This window comes from Euphorbia lathyris, chromosome 4, assembly GCF_963576675.1.
Source record: "Euphorbia lathyris chromosome 4, ddEupLath1.1, whole genome shotgun sequence".
Taxonomy (NCBI): domain Eukaryota; kingdom Viridiplantae; phylum Streptophyta; class Magnoliopsida; order Malpighiales; family Euphorbiaceae; genus Euphorbia; species Euphorbia lathyris.
In genome coordinates, this window is record NC_088913.1 from 18,292,157 (window position 1) to 18,310,569 (window position 18,413).

General features: G+C 33.6%; 1 protein-coding gene across 2 annotated transcripts; it reads left to right on the forward strand.

The window, feature by feature from the left end:
- Positions 1-1,912: 1,912 nt before the first annotated feature.
- Positions 1,913-11,123, forward strand: LOC136227527 (pyridoxal kinase). Of its 2 annotated transcripts, none has more exons than XR_010688117.1 (13): positions 1,913-2,040; positions 2,143-2,245; positions 3,860-3,953; positions 4,104-4,208; positions 5,304-5,387; positions 6,270-6,343; positions 6,625-6,689; positions 6,945-7,008; positions 7,375-7,440; positions 8,278-8,334; positions 8,445-8,496; positions 8,584-8,637; positions 10,824-10,882. XR_010688117.1 is itself a non-coding variant. In XM_066016217.1 (13 exons), exons 1-13 carry the CDS (start codon positions 1,979-1,981, stop codon positions 10,962-10,964), a joined length of 1,014 nt encoding a protein of 337 aa, XP_065872289.1. In that variant the 5' UTR covers positions 1,913-1,978; the 3' UTR covers positions 10,965-11,123. The 2 variants fall into 2 exon arrangements, 1 of the variants encoding a protein (XP_065872289.1); XM_066016217.1 differs by having other exon boundaries at positions 8,445-8,489; positions 10,824-11,123.
- Positions 11,124-18,413: the final 7,290 nt, after the last annotated feature.

Here is an 18,413-nt window from a genome sequence, read left to right on the forward strand (position 1 = left end):
CTTCTTTTCCTATTCAGAACAATACTGGTTTAGGGAGGGTGTTGGAGGGAAGATTTTGGCTGAGCTCGAGCATGGAGCAATTTTGTTTGCTGTGGTCTGCCACCAAATTTGGCATTGGAGGAATGTAGAGGTGGTGGGAGAAGGAGCGGTTGTCATTCCTAATTTGTTGGAGTTCTTCTTCAGGAAAGTTAAATCAATTGTTGAGAGTTTTACAGTTGATACTTTAGCAGGTTCTATCCAAAGGACAGTTGTTCATCTGTTAGGCTGGGATAGACCTGGTGAGGGGGTGGTGAAGTCGAATACCGATGGGTCGTCTAAAGAGAATGAAAGAATTGCTGCCGGTGGTGTTTTAAGAGATGCTAGAGGTGCTTGGTTGACTAGTTTTGCTCAGAATCTGGGTTTGGGCTCTTCGTTTATTGCTGAGCTCTAGGGTATCTTTTCTGGGCTTAGGATGGCAGAGGGTCTGGGGATTAGGAAGCTGCTCGTGGAGTCAGACAATCTCGAAGCAGTAAATTTAATTTCTGATAAAAGGGCTCTGTGCTTAAGGAGCCAGAATTTAGTCAAAGCAATTAGAAGGATTTGCTCCTCTTTCGATAGTATCAACTTCTGCCATGTTTATAGAGAGCAGAATTGGGTGACAGATCGGCTTGCTACAGAAGGCCATGAGAGGGCTTTGGGCGTCTCGATTTTCTCATCTCCCCCTAATTTCCTTTTGTCTTTGCTTTCGGAAGATAATGTGGGAGTTAGCTTTCCTAGGCTAATCCTAGCTAACTTGCTGTGGTGTTTTGTTTTTTCCTTCTTTTCCTTACCAAAACAAAATACTACAAAATTACAATTAAATCATATCACCAAACTTAATATGTCATTATTCTCTATATATTATGATTTTACACCATAATTTAAAAATTATAGACTCCAATTCATAAATTATAAACCTTAGAAAATATATTCTAGACTTTTAATTTATAAATTCCAATCCTTAAAATATATTAAAAATACTGATTTTAATCTAAAATTATGATTTGATATAGTTATAAATAATTTTTAAGAAATGAATTTTGTGTAATTTTCCCTTAATTAGGCAAAAACCCATAATGCATTGGCCCTGTTTGGCAAAGAGCGTTTTGGGATAAAAAGAGCGTTTTTGACCAACTTTAGCGGTTTGACCACTGAAACCGCTGATTGGAGTGTTTGGTGGAGAGAGGTTTGGAAGAGCGTTTTGGGATGAAAACGCTAATTTTGAAAAAGCTCATTTTAGGAGCTTTTTCAATTAGCGTTTTGGGATATTAAAATTAATGGACTTTTTTGACCCCAATAAATAGACTCTCTCTTCTCCTGCGCCAAAATCAGCTGATTAGCCCAGTGCATTACGCGTTCCCGCTAAGCGAGGGTCCGGGGAGGGGTTCCACCACAAGGGTGTACTAGGGGCAAGCCTTCCCTTGCCAATTTTTTGGCAAGAGGCCGCTTCTAAGGCTCGAACCCGTGACCTTCGGTCACACGACAACAACATTTTACCGTTGCGCCAACCTCAAAAACCCATAATGCATTCATTAAAAAAATTAGATATAAGTTTTTTTGAATCAAAATTAGATAAAGCTGTTAACCAGTTCCACACAAAATTTTTTTAGTGTATTTTTACTTTTTAAATTAATAGATTGATATGGTTTTTTATAAAAAAAACAGAAAAAAAAAATTATTAAAAAAAAACTGACCAAATTGAAATAGTTACCGGTCCTTGTTTTGGCATGGGAAATAAAATATCTCTTACCAGATCGCCATGTATGATTATTTCGGGGATAGTGCAGTCCTAATAAACAATGAAGCAGTAAATTACCTAAATTACCCTTCCCTTTCCCTCATATTAAACCATCCTAATTACATCCAGCTCTAAATCTGTAATTTCAACAAATGCAGCAAACGTCACTTAAATCTTCTATATAAATACTGGATTCAATCAATCTTCGTTTCCCAGTCTTCTATGCTAACGTCATCACTTACTAGCCGTCTTCAGTTCGCTTCCTTTGAATCTCACATTTGCAGGTCAAATCGTCTTCTGGTTTAACTGATTTCTCTTTTGATTTTTCTATTCTCGTTTATCTCTTTTAATTGTTTGATTTTGATTTCTTTTACTGAATTCTGAAGGTCGATTAGCTCGAGAAATCCGGTAATGGCACCTCCGATTTTGTCTTTGGCTATTCCTTCAGAGACTGGTCGTGTTCTCAGTATTCAATCTCACACAGTCCAGGTACTTGCTCTTCTACGTATTTCGAACTTTAATTTACCTTTTTCATTATGATTTGCTTGTTAATTTTATTGTATTTGAGTGTTTATCTATAATCAGATAGAATTGACAATGTCAGCGTTGACCATGTAAAATGCATGTACCTTTGTGGGGTTTCTGATTATATTTTGACGTGATTAGTGTATAACAGGGTAAGGAGCATGACTGAATGTAGATTTCCTTATTTCAATATATGAAATTCTAATTAAAGTGCATTTTCTCAGAAAAATGAACTAAGGGAATTAAACTAGGGGAAAAATAGGTGGAAGAGTTGAATACCTTGTACTTCTTCATAATCTATAGCAGTTAAACTGTCTAATATGATTTTACTTGATGTACTTCTTTCACCAACACCAATTCTGTTAGGTTCTCCTTTTTCATATTGACTGGATGATGATAAAAAGCGACAAAATTAGGTGATCATTCAGATATTTAGACCTTGAATCTCGGGATATTAGCATTTTGGTGATTTGGAATGCTTAGATAAATATGTTTCTGATATTCTGTATTTTAGCATTTTGTCTGACTTCCTGTAATGGGTGGATAGCTAGCTTTACTGATTCACTTGGCACCTATGACAATGTACTGCAAATGTGAACAAAATTATTTAAAAACCTTTGTAGATGTTAAAAGACTGAATGCTTTTGTGTTCCTTTTGTGGCTTAATGGTTGCTTGGTTTCTTTTGTTCTATTTCTCGGGATCGAGTAAAAACAAAATGCATTCAATGAAAGTAAACTACTATTTGCAAAGAATTCTTTTACTATCAAAGACAAAATAAATCAACAAATAAATAGATAAGGGAAATAGCACAAGTGTTTTTTTCTCATTGAAAATATAAAAATATTAATGTGCTGTAAATGATGTAAAATGTGACTGAATTAAGCTTGAGTTTCATTGTTGTAATGTCCATGTCATGGAACCGTTTGAACGACAAGGTTAAGCTGATAGTTAAAGGTCACACCCCCACACGCAAATGCCCATTGGACTTGAAGCGTGCACAACACATGCCCATATTACCATGTCCTAGAATTAAATGAACAAATGAGGCTGCTAGTAAGTGAACCGTAGACCACTTGGTCAACCTGGCTCTGATATCATGTCATGGAACCAAAAGCTTAAGCTTTTAGTTCAAATGGTTCCATGACAGTCCATAACTAACATAAGAATCAATAATCCGGTATCAGAATATCAAATGAAATGTTCAAATTTTTTCGAAATGTATTATTAGCTAATCTACCAAACTCATTCAGTTAAAAAAAAAATTCTTTTGAATAGATAATAGTTCTAGAATGCAAACAAATATGCTCTTCATAATGACAGCAGGAATATTACGGAATATTTCCTCAAGGTTGCTAACATCATAGTACCAAATGCATTCTCATAAAGTATTTGAATTTATCCTTCAAAAAGCATAACACAAGTTCTAATCATTCTTTCAGATTCTACATATATTGTTCTCCTTTCATTATGAAAGAATTCATCCTTAGTTGTCCTTTTCAAATTAGCACTGTTGTATGATTGCTTCTGGTAGATTTGATCTTTTCTAAACACCTAAACATTATCTACTCTGCTTTCAGGGATATGTTGGCAATAAGTCGGCTGTCTTCCCCCTCCAACTATTGGGCTATGATGTGGATCCAGTCAATTCGGTACAATTCTCAAACCATACAGGCAAGCAGCTTATACTACTTCACTCAAACAGTCTAAGGACTCTGAGGCCTGATATGTGGTGCGATATACCTGTCAATCTGTATAAGTTCAGGCATGATTTCCTGGATAGCAATAGCTTGGCTTATGTTTGATGAATCTTTAAATTTGCAGGATACCCAACCTGTAAAGGCCAAGTTCTGAATGGACAACAATTATGGGATCTAATAGAAGGCCTTGAAGCAAATGACTTGCTATACTATACGCATTTGTTAACAGGTACATTACATTTTTTTGATTCCATGTGTCTGTCAATGGGGGTTTAATGCAAGTTCTGTAAGAAAATGGAGTTTCTGATATTATAAACGACAATCTTAGGAAAGAATACTTACAAGTCTTCCTTCCCTTACCTATCTTGTTGAAACGGTTAGGAGTTCGTTAAGAGAGAACCCTGTGATCTCAGAATTGTTAAGAGCTTGTTAAGAGAGAACTTCGCGAGGGGTGTTATGAAAGTAAGGTATGTAAATAACATTACCATGTTGGAGTGTTAGAAAATCTTTATATAAAACCCACCAATTTACTATCAAAACTCACCAATTACCTTCAAAACAAACATGGATATCTACTGCAGTTACCTTACCTTATTTTATTAACCCCCTATTAATCCTCAAACCAGTGTTAAGGTTTTAATTTGGATTTTCAACTGATGCTATTTTATTAATAATCTCCCCTTTAAATAGAAGAGAGATAATTACAAAATAGGAATAAAATAATGTTAGCTAGGGCTGCTTAGGCAGCAAGCAACTAATTAGGAATATGAAACAATAACCAATAATTGCGGAAATCAAGACCTATCCTAAATGGTAACTAATTAATGCATGAATCCTAAAGAGAAACAACTACTATTACAGAAATAAATCCTAGATGGAAAGTAACTAATGCATGATTCCTAATTTCAATATTCCTAATACAAATAAAGCTATTAAAGAAATAATTTAAAATAATAGAATACTAATTAGGAGCAACAGCTCGTTCATGACAGGGTTATGCTTATAAAGTGCTTTTGGATTTACTATGAGCTGATGCTACCTTAATTTCCTTCTGAGAAAGAGAATGGATAAACGACTTGAACCAATGTGCAAAGAAGAAATTTCTTAGATTTACTTCATATCAAAGTTCTAATATACTCCAAGTTGGCGATTAAAGCCAGTTCTAGTTGCTCCTGATAGAAGAGGGCAATTTTAAACTTCAAAATTGATGCTATTCTCCTCTTTCTTTCTCTCTCTCTTGTTTTGCTTAATCTATCCTGTACTGTCACATTCCTGTAATGTTCTCCATTGCTATTTGGCTAATTTCTGTTTCTGAATGTGCCAGGTTATATTGGTTCTGTTTCGTTTTTGAATACCGTACTGGAAGTTGTCAACAAGCTTCGCACTGTAAATCCAAACCTTACATATGGTAAGTAGATGATTCAAAACTGATAATTGCATTTTTGTTTCTTGCTTCAATCCCCACCAAAGAAATAAAAAGTAAGAAAACAAAGTTTTTAAGTTTTCAGACCACATGGGTGGTAAATCATTGAAGTGGGAAATTTGTTTCAGTTTTCTTATACTTTCTGCACTTCTTTTTTTATTGGTTTGTCTTCTGCATTACATCAATCAAATTAGTAACCTACTAAATTCATTTTTGATAACTTTTCCCCTTGCCTTTTGGTCATAAAGTTAGGATTGTATATCTAGATGTGAAAGTAATAGCAGAAGAGGTTATGATTATGATGACATAAAAATGGAGAAGCGATTAAATAACCCAAACATTTTACAACTTACAAGAAATAATTTTATTGTTGGTAGGAAAGTAACTTTTTGAACGATTAATATTTTTGCTGATGCTGCTGGTTAAGGTTAATATATTGAATGCTCACTTGATGACCTAAATGACTAGGAACTTAGTCATAGGCTTGTAGCTGATTCACATGCCAAAATTTTGGAAATGACTAGCAGAGTAAAGTCTTCTTAGTTTTTTTGTTTGCTTTTGATGATTACTTGATCTGTTGTGATCATGCTTTGAACTGAACAACTTCATCTATAGACATATTTTGTGTTTATAGAATCTTTTACTGTGATGGATTTATAATTGTATTTTGATTTTAACACCTCACAATTTCAACGGGTATAGTTAAAGTAGATGCTCATTCCTCTGTTGAGGAGTTGAAAAGCCATTGGCAGTAGATTCATTGTGTGTGCATAAATATATAGTTACTGCACCCAGATGTACCACTTCATCTTCTTTGTTCAAAGTAAAGCATAGGGTCTCTTCTGAAAATTAGCTTCTATTGTCTAGTTTGTGATCCAGTATTGGGTGATGAAGGAAAGCTTTATGTTCCACAAGAGCTAGTAGCTGTATACCGTGAGAAGGTCAGCCATTCAGTCATTTATTTATAGATGCAAATGTTCATGATTTGCTTTGAAATGGAAGTTTAATTTATAAATATGACGTTGCCAACCTCATATTGAGCAACACTTAAAAGCCATAGATTAATACAAGGTTTGCACCATTTGCGTGGATAAAACAACTTGATAATGTTATTGTTGCATTAGTTCTATCTAATAGTTTATTTTTTCTATAAGCTCTGGATTGAAAGGTTACACACTAAGTTGAGAAATAACAGACACTTTGTGAAACTCCACTTTTCTAGGTTGTACCTGTGGCTTCAATGTTGACCCCTAATCAGTTTGAAGCTGAAATGTTGACTGGGTCCAGGTATATCCTGATATGCTGCAATTATAGTGCTAAAGAGGTTGCAACAGGAAGATCTTATTTATGATTTCTTTTAAATAGCTTTATTGGTTATCAGGTTTAGTTATATAAGTGAAATATATGATTGTTTCTTCTTTTTCATATTGTTACTGAACTTTTAGTTGCAACATTTTCACATTTGAGACTCTTATTAGGTGCTGTATTTTTTCTCTATCTTTGCCTTCTAATAAAGTCTTGCATTTGGACAATATTATACAGGATTATGACAGAAAAAGATGGCCGTGAAGCTTGCAATTTCCTTCATGCTGCTGGACCTTCAAAGGTTTTTTTGTGTATATTTTATCTTAAACTACCAAAAACCTCTTCCATCTACTAGGTTTGAAAATTTGCAGGCTTTTATTCTGGTCTTTGTTTCTTGAGTGCAATATCTAATTCATCATGATTGGATTGGATGGCTGTATAAGATGAATGTTATCAATTTTGTTGATTAGTTGTGTCCTTTTTTTGTGCATTTTTGTTAGAATTGTTAATTTGTGATACCAGATCAAGGATTTATTCTCTAATGGCCTCCTAAAAATTCTTTTTCTTCACCAAACGCAAACCATCTAATTCTCATGGCCCTTTTTGAATAACTCATTGTTCTGATTTCGGTTCAACATGTATAACTGTAACTTTTGATGTGTCTCAGGTTGTAATCACAAGCATCAACATAGATCAAAATCTTCTTCTCATAGGCAGTCATCTAAAGGAAAAGGTAGGGCTTATGGTACTTCTTCTATGTGCTCATTTTTCTGCTTTGTATTCTAAGTCAGTTATACCATCATAAATCAGATGGAAGCTTATGCTGTTTTTGCTGAAGTGAGTTGTGCAATATAGCATTGAAATGATCAATTGGCTAGGTCCATTTTCCCCCTTTTTCCCCTGTAGATTTGTGCTTGATTTAGTAATCATTGTGGATACAAAAGTAGACAGTTAGAAACACCTTATGCTTATTGTATAAAGGCACATAAAAACATCATGAAGTCATTTAATTTGGAGAATATGAAAGGCAATTATAAATCATGCCCCATTATTATCAATGCTTAATTGAATAAAGATTTTAAGGCGCCCCTAAGCATTACATTCAAGTTCTTATGGCTGGTAGTGTATTTTCCCAGTCGTTAAATGTCTTCTTCTGAGACTTTTGCCAATTTAACTGAACTTCTTACTGCAAGTCAATTTTCATTTTCTATCTTGTGCATGATACCAATTTTTGCGCCTATCAGCTCAAAGTTAAATTGATTTATGAACCTTAAACGGTTGGCCTTTTTGTTTTCTATCTTTTTTATCATGTATGATTAAATCAATACATCTTTAGTGAGACTTTTGGGTTGAAGCCGAATTACGCGGTGTGCAAAAATCAGAGTGTTACTTTTTTGACTGAATAATGCTGTTTTTTTTTTTTTTTTGTCTCATTTCACCTCTTTTTAATCTGATTGTTTTATAAACATATTAATATGCTTAGAGAATTCGTTGTGTTTTTCTTTCTGGTGTTCAAAAACATGTGTATTTGTCTTTATAATTCTAATCTTTCTGTACATTTTAATGATAGGGCCAACCTCCTGAGCAATTCAAGATTGCGATACGCAAAATTCCTGCATATTTCACGGTAGGCAGGTTATCCTTTTGAAATTTTCAGACAGAGAAACTTGTTTTGCTGGTCTAGATGGTAAGGAACAATTAGTTATAATTCCTTGATGATTGAACTCCTTGTTGTAGGGAACTGGGGATCTGATGACTGCACTTCTTCTTGGATGGAGTAATGTAATGTGTAATCATTATATTCTAACTTGAGCTTACTTGAGACATTCTTGTTTCCATTACAATTTCCTTATTTATTTCTTCTCCATGTGTCCAGAAACATCATGACAACCTTGCCAGGGCAGCAGAGCTTGCTGTATCAAGCTTGCAGGTATATTTGTTTTTCAAGAATGTTTGTCTTTAAGACTTAAGTTTGCTCATGAATTAGTGCAAGGAAAAAAGTAGGGGTGGCAATTTGGTTGGCGTGTCTTAATCATGTTATATTCCCTATATATTTTATGAGACTATACAACAACAACAACAACAAAGCCTTAGTCCCGAAATGATTCGGGGTCGGCTAACATGAACCATCATATAAAACCGTGAAAATCAAGTCGTGTCAGCGACACAGATTCGCTCCCTCCACTCCGTCCTATCCACTACCATATTTTCCTCAATTCCCAATAAACTCATATCACTCTCGATCACCCTCCTCCAAGTTTGCTTAGGTCTTCCCCTACCCCTCACCACTACATCCCTTTGCCACTCTTCGGTTCTCCTAACCGGCGCATCAAGCGCTCTACGTCTCACATGGCCAAACCACCTTAGTCGGTTTTCTCTCATTTTATTCTCAATAGATGTGACCCCTACTTTTGTCCTAATTATTTCATTACACACCCGGTCCTTTCTCGTGTGACCACACATCCATCTCAACATACGCATCTCCGCCACCAACATCTTATGGATGTGGCAGTGTTTCACTGCCCAACACTCCGTACCATATAACAATGCTGGTCTAATTGCCGTCCGGTAGAATTTTCCCTTCAATCTATTAGGCATGCCGGGATCACAAAGGAAACCCGTAGCACTCTTCCACTTCGACCAACCAGCTTTAATCCTATGAGCAACATCTCCATCTACTTCTCCATCCGTTTGGATAATAGATCCTAAATACCGGAAGCAATCCGAGGCCTGAACAACTCTCCCATCTAGGATGATTGTCCCTGCCTCCCTACTCCCTACTCCTACGGCCTGAACAATGCAGAAACCAGCCGTGTCAGTCGAGTTGTTTCTGTAAATCATATTATCGTATAAAAAATTCCCACCTCTAGTGAAAAACCTGTTTTGGCTTTTGATTTTGGCAAAAATTGCCAATTTGGCTTCTAACGTTTTATTTTATCAAATTTGACCCTTATTCTGACGGAACCTAGCCTATATTACACGGAAATGGAAGCGGATACTGAAATGGAAATGGAAATGGAAACCAGGAAATGATATTTGAAAGAATATAGGAAACGGAAACTTGGGGATAACATGTAATGAATAAAAATATGTGAATATATAAGAATGCATGTTTAATTATATATATATTCATATTAAAAAAAATTACATACAAGTCACACACAATAGAGGGAAATGTGATTCGTTTCGGAAATGTGAAATGCTTTAAAATCTATCAAAGTTTCCATGCAATACAAGCTAGGAAGCACCGACACTTCTAGGAGGTTCACGTACTAGTGTCAGACACTCCAAAATAAGTGTCCCTTCTTTTTATTTTCTTTTTTAATGGGGACACTTTGTGCACACTTTGGAAACACGAATTCTAAGTTAATTAACTAGAATATAGGTGTATTTTTAAATAATTTTACAAAAAAAAAGGGGGTTGATGGTTCTGTTTGACAAATAGGATTACCTTTTAGGTTAGCTGATTTGACTAGCTTTTGACTAGCCGATTATATGTACTTGTTTGGTAAAACTTAGTTGATTTCTAATAGCCATTTGTGTAAAATGGCAAATAAGGACATGGTAACACCTTTATTTGGGGTTAACGATTTACTAATTAGGAGTAAAAGTGTCATTCAAAAGAGATTGAGCAATAAGCTAATTGAAAAACCTTTTGAACCTTTTGGTAAGTAGCTTTTTGGGAGTAAATATTTTGGTATATATGTATATATATAGCATATCCCTGCCGTACCCGTGTATCATATTTTTTAAAAACGTCGAAAAAATATGTCGTTTGTCGCTCCTGCACCAGTACTTGTACCTGTACAAGTACCTGGCCCATGTCAGTGCTTCCTAGAATGCAACACATGAGATTCATGTGATCATTTTTACGGCGCATGAATCTCCCATGCCTGCAACTGTGTCAAATAGGGGTTCAGTGTTTGAAAATGTTAAAGGCTAGAGGCTAAATGATGAAAATAAAATATCATGGCCAAAATTGACAAATTTTGCCAAGCCAGAAAGGCTTTAATCAAATAATACAACGATTAAAGTCCTCTTGATACAGTAGAAGAAATTGTTTTTAGCAACTAAATATGATCTTATTCTTGTGGCTGCTGTCTACCAAATATGCAGGCACTTCTGCAGCGGACAGTGGATGACTACACGAGCGTTGGATACGATCCCAAGTCGAGCAGTTTGGAGATCAGATTAATCCAAAGCCAGGATGATATTCGTCATCCTCAAATTAGATACAATGCTGAGCAATATCACTAAAACAGTAATGTGTATTCTATTTCTTTAACTTATGGGATGTTTGTTGGTTAATTATAGCTTTTGTTTTTGTTGGCTAAATTGGCACTTTACTCGTGCAATTCAGACCAATTTGTTTTCGAAATAAATAATTTAGAGTTGAGACAATGATTGTGGTCAGCACATCCAAATTGTTATTCTATTTTTTTTTTAATAATTTATATTGAAATTGACCTTGGCTTAAAATATGAAGGTGTTCTTGTAAAAATGAAGTTCGGTTTGGATCGGTTTAACTGAAATTAAAGAAGACTTTAGATCTAAAAGAAACATTTTAGGGTTACATTTCTAGTATGTTGAATATAAATTTAGCTAAACAGATAATTCTTTGAACTTTTACGCTCTTGAGCCCTTCACTAAGGGCTAGGCTGTTAGTGAAAGGGTTCTATTAGTGAAGGGTTTAATGTGTGAAAGTCAAATTTAATTAAACCATAATTGAAAATATATTTTTTAAAAGTTGGATTAATTAATTAAGAAGCAAAGCAACCAATTATTATTATATGTTTGCTGTGATTTGTCACTTCAAGTGAAAAAGGTTTGGAAGGCATCATTTATATAGTTGGGGGAAGAAAATTCTGCAATATATTAAAACAAAATGCTCATAAAATGATTAGGATATTTGAAGTCCATAGCATATTAAATTCCTAACTACCCAATTGTTTCTTTTCTTTTTTTGGGTAACCAAATATTAATTGTGTTCGTATTGTTTTTCTAAATTAAATTTTTTGAATGAAGGGTTTTTTTTTTTTTTTTTTGGAATCAAAATGGAGGGTTGTTCTTCTTTTTACTAAATTATATTCTCATTAATGCCAGTAAAGATTAAATCAAAGTTCAATTATTTTTTATGTTCGATTTTAGAAACCATAATGAAAATAAAATAAAGCTGAGGGTCATAAATTTAATCTATTCTATTTACTTTTGTAATTTTCTACAAAATTATGGATAATACGTAATCTTACTGAAAAGTAGAAATATATATATATATATATATGGGTGAGATCCAGTGTGACAAAGGGTTAGGATGTGACAAGGAACTTATTGTGTAACATAACAAAACTACGTAGTTTTGATGATAATTAAAAAGGGCAAGGTGATAAATTTGTAAATAAAATGAAAGAAATGATAGAGAAAATTGTTTTATTTCTTTTTTTTAAAATACATTTTCCCGACATCTCTAACATCGTTTTTCGAAAATTTTTATACTATTAGACTCATCTAAATTAGACGGTCATTTTAAGATCCCTGAAGCTCAAGTAAAAAAATTTCCGGTGAACGGAATCCGGGTGAACGTTTTCCGGTGAGAAAAAAAGTGCCCACAAAATTCTCAAAAAAATCCAGAAAATGCAAAACATTATTCTAAGAAACTTTAATTCTTGGGCCAAAGTAGGATTTCTTACGGTTTAGTCCCAATAAATTTTTTTTCTTAATTTTATCCATTTTACATGCTCAACAATTTGTTGGGTCAAAACTGTAAGGAATTTCGCTTTGAGGCAAGAATTAAAGTTTCTTAAAATGATGTTTTAAATGTTTTGGAATTTTTTGATAATTTTCTGGGCACGTTTTTTGTCCTACTTACATTGTTCCAAATCAGTGTATCATTTGTTCCAACATAATACTTATATTGTTCCAACAGAAAATTGTTTTATTTCTTTTCTTTAAAATACACTTTTCCGACATTTCTAACCTCGTTTTTCGACAAATTTTATACTATTAGACTCGTCTAAATTAGACGGTCATTTTAAGATCCCTGAAGTTCAAGTAAAAAAAATTCCGATGAACGGAATCCGGATGGGAGTTTTCTGGCGAGAAACAAAGTGCCCAGAAAATTTTCAAAACATTCCAGAAAATGTAAAACATTATTCTAAGAAATTTTAATTCTTGGATCGAAGCGGGATTTCTTACGGTTTAATCCCAATAAAACTTATTCCTTAATTTTATCCATTTTACATGTTTCAACAATTTATTGGGTCAAAACTATAAGGAATCTCGCTTTGAGCCAAGAATTAAAGTTTCTTAAAATGATGTTTTACATGTTTTGAAATTTTTTGATAATTTTCTGGGTACGTTTTTTGTCCTACTTGCATTGTTCCAAATCAGTATACCATTTTTTCCAACATAATACTTATATTGTTCCAACAGAAAAATGTTTTATTTTTTTTCTTTAAAATACATTTTTCCGACATTTCCAACCTCGTTTTTCGAAAATTTTTATACTATTAGACTCGTCTAAATTAGACGGTCATTTTAAGATCCTTGAAGCTCAAGTAAAAAAAATTCCGGTGAACGGAATCCGGGTGGGCGTTTTCTGGCGAGAACAAATGTGTCCAAAAAATTCTCAAAAACTTTCAAAAAATATAAAACATTATTCTAAGAAACTTTAATTCTTGGACCGAAGCGGGATTTCTTACGGTTTTGACCCAATAAAATGTTGAAGGATGTAAAATGGATAAAATTAAAGAAAAAATTTTATTGGCACTAAACCGTAAGAAATCCTACTTCGACTCAAGAATTAAAGTTTCTCCAAATTCTGTTTTACATTTTCTGGAATTTGTTGAGAATTTTCTGGTTACGTTCGGGTTTTTTTATCGGAAAAAGCCCATCTAACCGCCGGATTCCGTTGATTTGGGACTAAACCGTAAGGAATCTCATTTTGACTCAAGAATTAAAGTTTCTCAGAATAATGTTTTACATTTTCTGAAATTTTTTTGAGAATTTTTTGGATTTTGTTTTCTCACAGAAAAACAGATCGCCGGATTCCATTCACCGGAATTTTTTTTACCCGAGATTCTGGGTTCTTAAAATGACCGTCTAATTAAGACGAGTCCAACGGTATAAAAATTTTTGAAAAACAAGGTTGGAAAAGTTGGAAAAATGCATTTTAAAGAAAAAATAAAACAATTTTCTCTTTCCTTTTATTTACAAATTTACCACCTCCTTTTGGTTAATTACAAAATTGGTCCTTATCACACAATAAGTCTTGTCACACTATAAGAAATGTGTCACACCTGATCTCATCTATATATATATATATTAAAGAAAGAAAGAAATATTTTTTTTTAGATACTCAAAAATAAATTCATAGGTAATAAAAAACTTATCTGATTGTGAAATAGCAAATACTCCATCGGATTCTTTTTTATTTATGGTTTAAAAAAATCAAATTTCATTTTATGTGTTGTTTTTACATTATCAGTGATATTTGTTGTACATTTTCTAAATTTTACCCTTATATTTTGATTCTATGATTATTAATAAAATTTAATTTTTTATTTTTTATTTTATCATAAATATAAGATTAATTAATAGTTTTTAGTCTACGGTGAAAAAAATAAAACTAAGAGAAATTTATAAAACTGACCGATCTCCATTGCTATCAAACTAAACTTTTCTTACATATTTTCCAAAAATACTCTAAGTGTATATGTAATAAACAACACAACATAACATATAATCTTCATTTTCAAATAACTTCAAACTTCATCTCCAAATCACTTTCAATAATCAATTCAAACTCTTGTTGATTTCCAATATCATGTAAGTTATTGTTGATTTTAAATACATAATAATCAATAGCAATGTTAGATTAGTTATACGCAAGTGTTTTATGTAGTCAGATACACTTAACCTAGATTTCGAGTGTTTGCAAATCGCCATATGTGAACCAAATTGCTAATTGTGAATTATCTTTTATCATTCATATTTAGTATAAAATTCGACCCAATTACGAAGGAACAATATGTATAGTGATTCGCAATCTACAAAATGTAAACTAATTCTTCTAAAATGCAAAGCTTATACGCATTTTATATAATATGTGATACATTATATAGAAATGTGATTCACATTTCTTCTCATGCGAACCGAAATACTAAAATGCGAAGCTGATTTTTCAATCATTTTCACTCAATTTCGAACTACCTATTCTATATTTGTGTTTAATATTATATGATTCTTATTCAACCTTATTTGACCTACAAATGTCTATCCAAGGAAAAGACGGTCCAAACAAAATATCTATTGTAGATCGTAATGATGTACGATGCTTCCTAGAATATTACTTTTCCAATCTCTATGATGCCATTATACGTTGAATTGATACCGAGGACAATAGATGCATAATTTCAACAAGATTATAAGGAAGAGAATGTTGAGACGAGTAACCCTCGCAATACAATGCACGTCCAAACCATGTGTCAGATCAATCAAATAGTGATCCAATTATTGATCAAATGACACATGAAGATATATGAGGTATAACGTCGAGCATGATCATGCTGGAGATACATTTCTACTTGAAACATAACCAATTAATAAAGTTGTTCCCAAAATAAATGCACGAGCTGACCATGTTCCATCAAGTATCTATGAGGTAGATGACAGAGATAGAAAAAGAAGGAGGATTGATCCATTTCGGTGGCTTTTAGAGGTCCATGATACACATATGATTCCTATTGTATCTAAAGCATCAACATGGGTGATCGGTTTAAAGGTGCGTGATATATTCTTAAACAAACGAGAATTGAAAGATGCACTTAGAAGACACGCAATTCAAGAGAAATATGAATGAAATGTCTAGAAATCCAATAAGTCCTTGCTTGAAGTTAAATGTAGGCATGATGTATGTATGTAAGTGGCGGGCTGGAGCTATTATGATACAAAATTCCGAGACGTTATGACTTCGAAGAATGGATCAGGTATTTCAGAAGTCGAGTAGTCTATTTTGGTATCATATATCTAAATGGGTCTATACATGTAAATAAGTCTCTTATTGAACTAGTTTTGTAAATTTTCCTAGAACTAATTGATAAAAAAAGGCTTAATACATCATTTTCCCCTTGAACTGGTTCAAAAAGCTTGATTGACCCTCTAAATGTTCAAAGTGTTTCGATAGCCACCTGAACTTGCATAAAATGTTCGGTTAGCCCCCTAAACTTGCATAAAATATAATCAATTGATCACTCGGTTGCAAAAAAAAGTAAGTTAAATACGGAAAATGTATTGCACGAGTCTTAAAAAAAAGTAAAACAATCAAGATCAGGGTATTACTGTTGTAATAACTTCATTTTTACTCTATTTTTGAATTATGTAATAACATTCTAAGACACATATAATACATCTTTCGTATTTAACTTACTTTTTTGCAACTGAGTGATCAATTGATTATATTTTACGCAAGTTCAAGGGGCTAACTGAGCATTTTATGCAAGTTCAGGGGGCTATCGAGACAGTTTGAAAGTTCAAGGGGCCAATCAAGATTTTTGGACAAATTCAAGGCGCAAATGATGCATTAAGCCTAAAAAAAGGAACGGGATGAGTATTAGTTATAACTTATAATTTGCCATGTGGTAATACGAATGCTTACGGATTACATTCATAATATTCTAGAGGCAAGTTATTCTATCCATATCCCCATTAATGGGGATTCTCCATCCCGACCCATTAAGATAAATGAGGATAAATTTATACACATCCTAACCTAATGGATAATAGGTATCCCCATGGGGATATTCGTCCCATTTTGTTATTTTTCTAAACTAATACTCAATACTAGTAGTGTTCACATAGACCATTATTACCAAATAATTTTAATACATCTAATTTGCTAATTACGGTAGTTAGATACTTTAGCACATGTAAAGCAGTAGTCCAATGCACCTTAGTCGGTTTCTGCATAAATTGACTAAGCTGCTGAGTTATGAATGCTATGTCTTGACGAGTTAATCCCATGTAAGTAACTTCCCTATTACTTGTCTGTACTGCTCTAGACACTCAAATAATTCTGCTTCAAGATCATCCTTGTCAAGTTGAACTCCACTGGGAAAAGGGCTAGAAACTGAATGGGCCTCGGACTGTCCCATATCCACGAGCAAGTCTGTAATGTACTTACACTGTGACAACATAATTCCTTCTTCAGACTTGTGTAATTCTACTCCTAGAAAATACTTAGCATTACCAAGGTCTTTGATGGTATAAGCCTTGTGGAGAGCATGTTTAACATATGTTATTTGCTGAAGTGAGGATCCTGTAAGTAACATATCATCGACATAAATGACAATAACCATGAAGTGTCCATCTAACTTTCTAGTGAACAGACAATAGTCATTCATGGACTTTTTAAAACCCAGCTGTTGTAAGGAGTGTGTAAACTCTTTATACCACTGTCTACCAGCTTGCTTAAGCCCATATAAAGACTTCTTGAGCTTGCAAACTTGATTTGGTTTAGCCTTTTCATACCCAGCAGGAGGTGTCATATAAATGTCTTCATCTACATACCCATGAAGGTAAGCATTATTGACATCCACCTGGTGAATTGGCCATTGTTGTGTAGCTGCAATAGCAAGAAAAACTCTCAATGTCACTGTCTTTGTAACATGAGAAAAAATCTCAGTGTAATCCACCCCATACTACTGATCATATCCCCTAGCAACCAATCTAGCCATAAACCTTTCCATAGTTCCATCAGGATTATACTTTATACGATAGACCCATTTACTTGTAATAGCTTGTTTACCAGATGGTAAAGCGGTCAGTTCCCAAGTCCCATTTTGTTCTAATGCTGCTATCTCCTTCTTCATAGCTTCCTGCCACCCATGTTGTTTATTTGCTTCTGAAAAGCTAGTTGGTTCTTTGACTTTAACTATGTTAGCAAGAAAAGAGGACTGGGATAAACTGCACAGCATAGAGTGCTCTATTATCTTGCATTTTCATATAGTTTTTAATATATTTTAATTCTATTAATCGTGCATTTTGAGATAGTTTTTAATATTTTATAATTATTTTATGTTTTAAGAACTAATGCTTGTTCTATGTATTTTTAGGTATTATTTAGGGCAAAAATGCAACTATAGAATCATTACTCAAGTAAATAAAGTTGCCCGGTCAGAACTCCCTCTAGTCGGTGACCTCGTAGCAGTTCAAGAATGAAGAATCCATGACTCTTTAGATAAGTCTTTACTGTCATAAATTCCTCAGTAACCACCCAAGGAATGTTATGACTATTTGAAGAGTCTTTGACTGCTTAAGGGGGAGTTACGCTACTTAATGCTCCTTTAATGCTCTCTTTAATTATATTAAAGTTAAGAAGTTAGAACAAAGAATTCAATCCTCCATTAATCTTCTCTTTAATGACATTAAAGTTGGAAGTTACAAGGAATGCATGAAGGCATGTGCAACTATAAATACCGACATTGGGAAGCATGAAAGTAGACCTGGAACATACGTGGAACATGCCTCACCACACTCTCTTTAGCTCTCTCTTTTAGACTTTTTGTAGTTTTCTTTTTGTTCATTTCTTTTCTACCTTTGTAACTGATTCTAGTTTCTATTTCAAAGTTTATACTCTATTCATCTTTTCTTCTCTTTAGTTTAACAAATTAATTATGTTTTCTAGTTTGTTTTCTATTAACTTTCTTATTT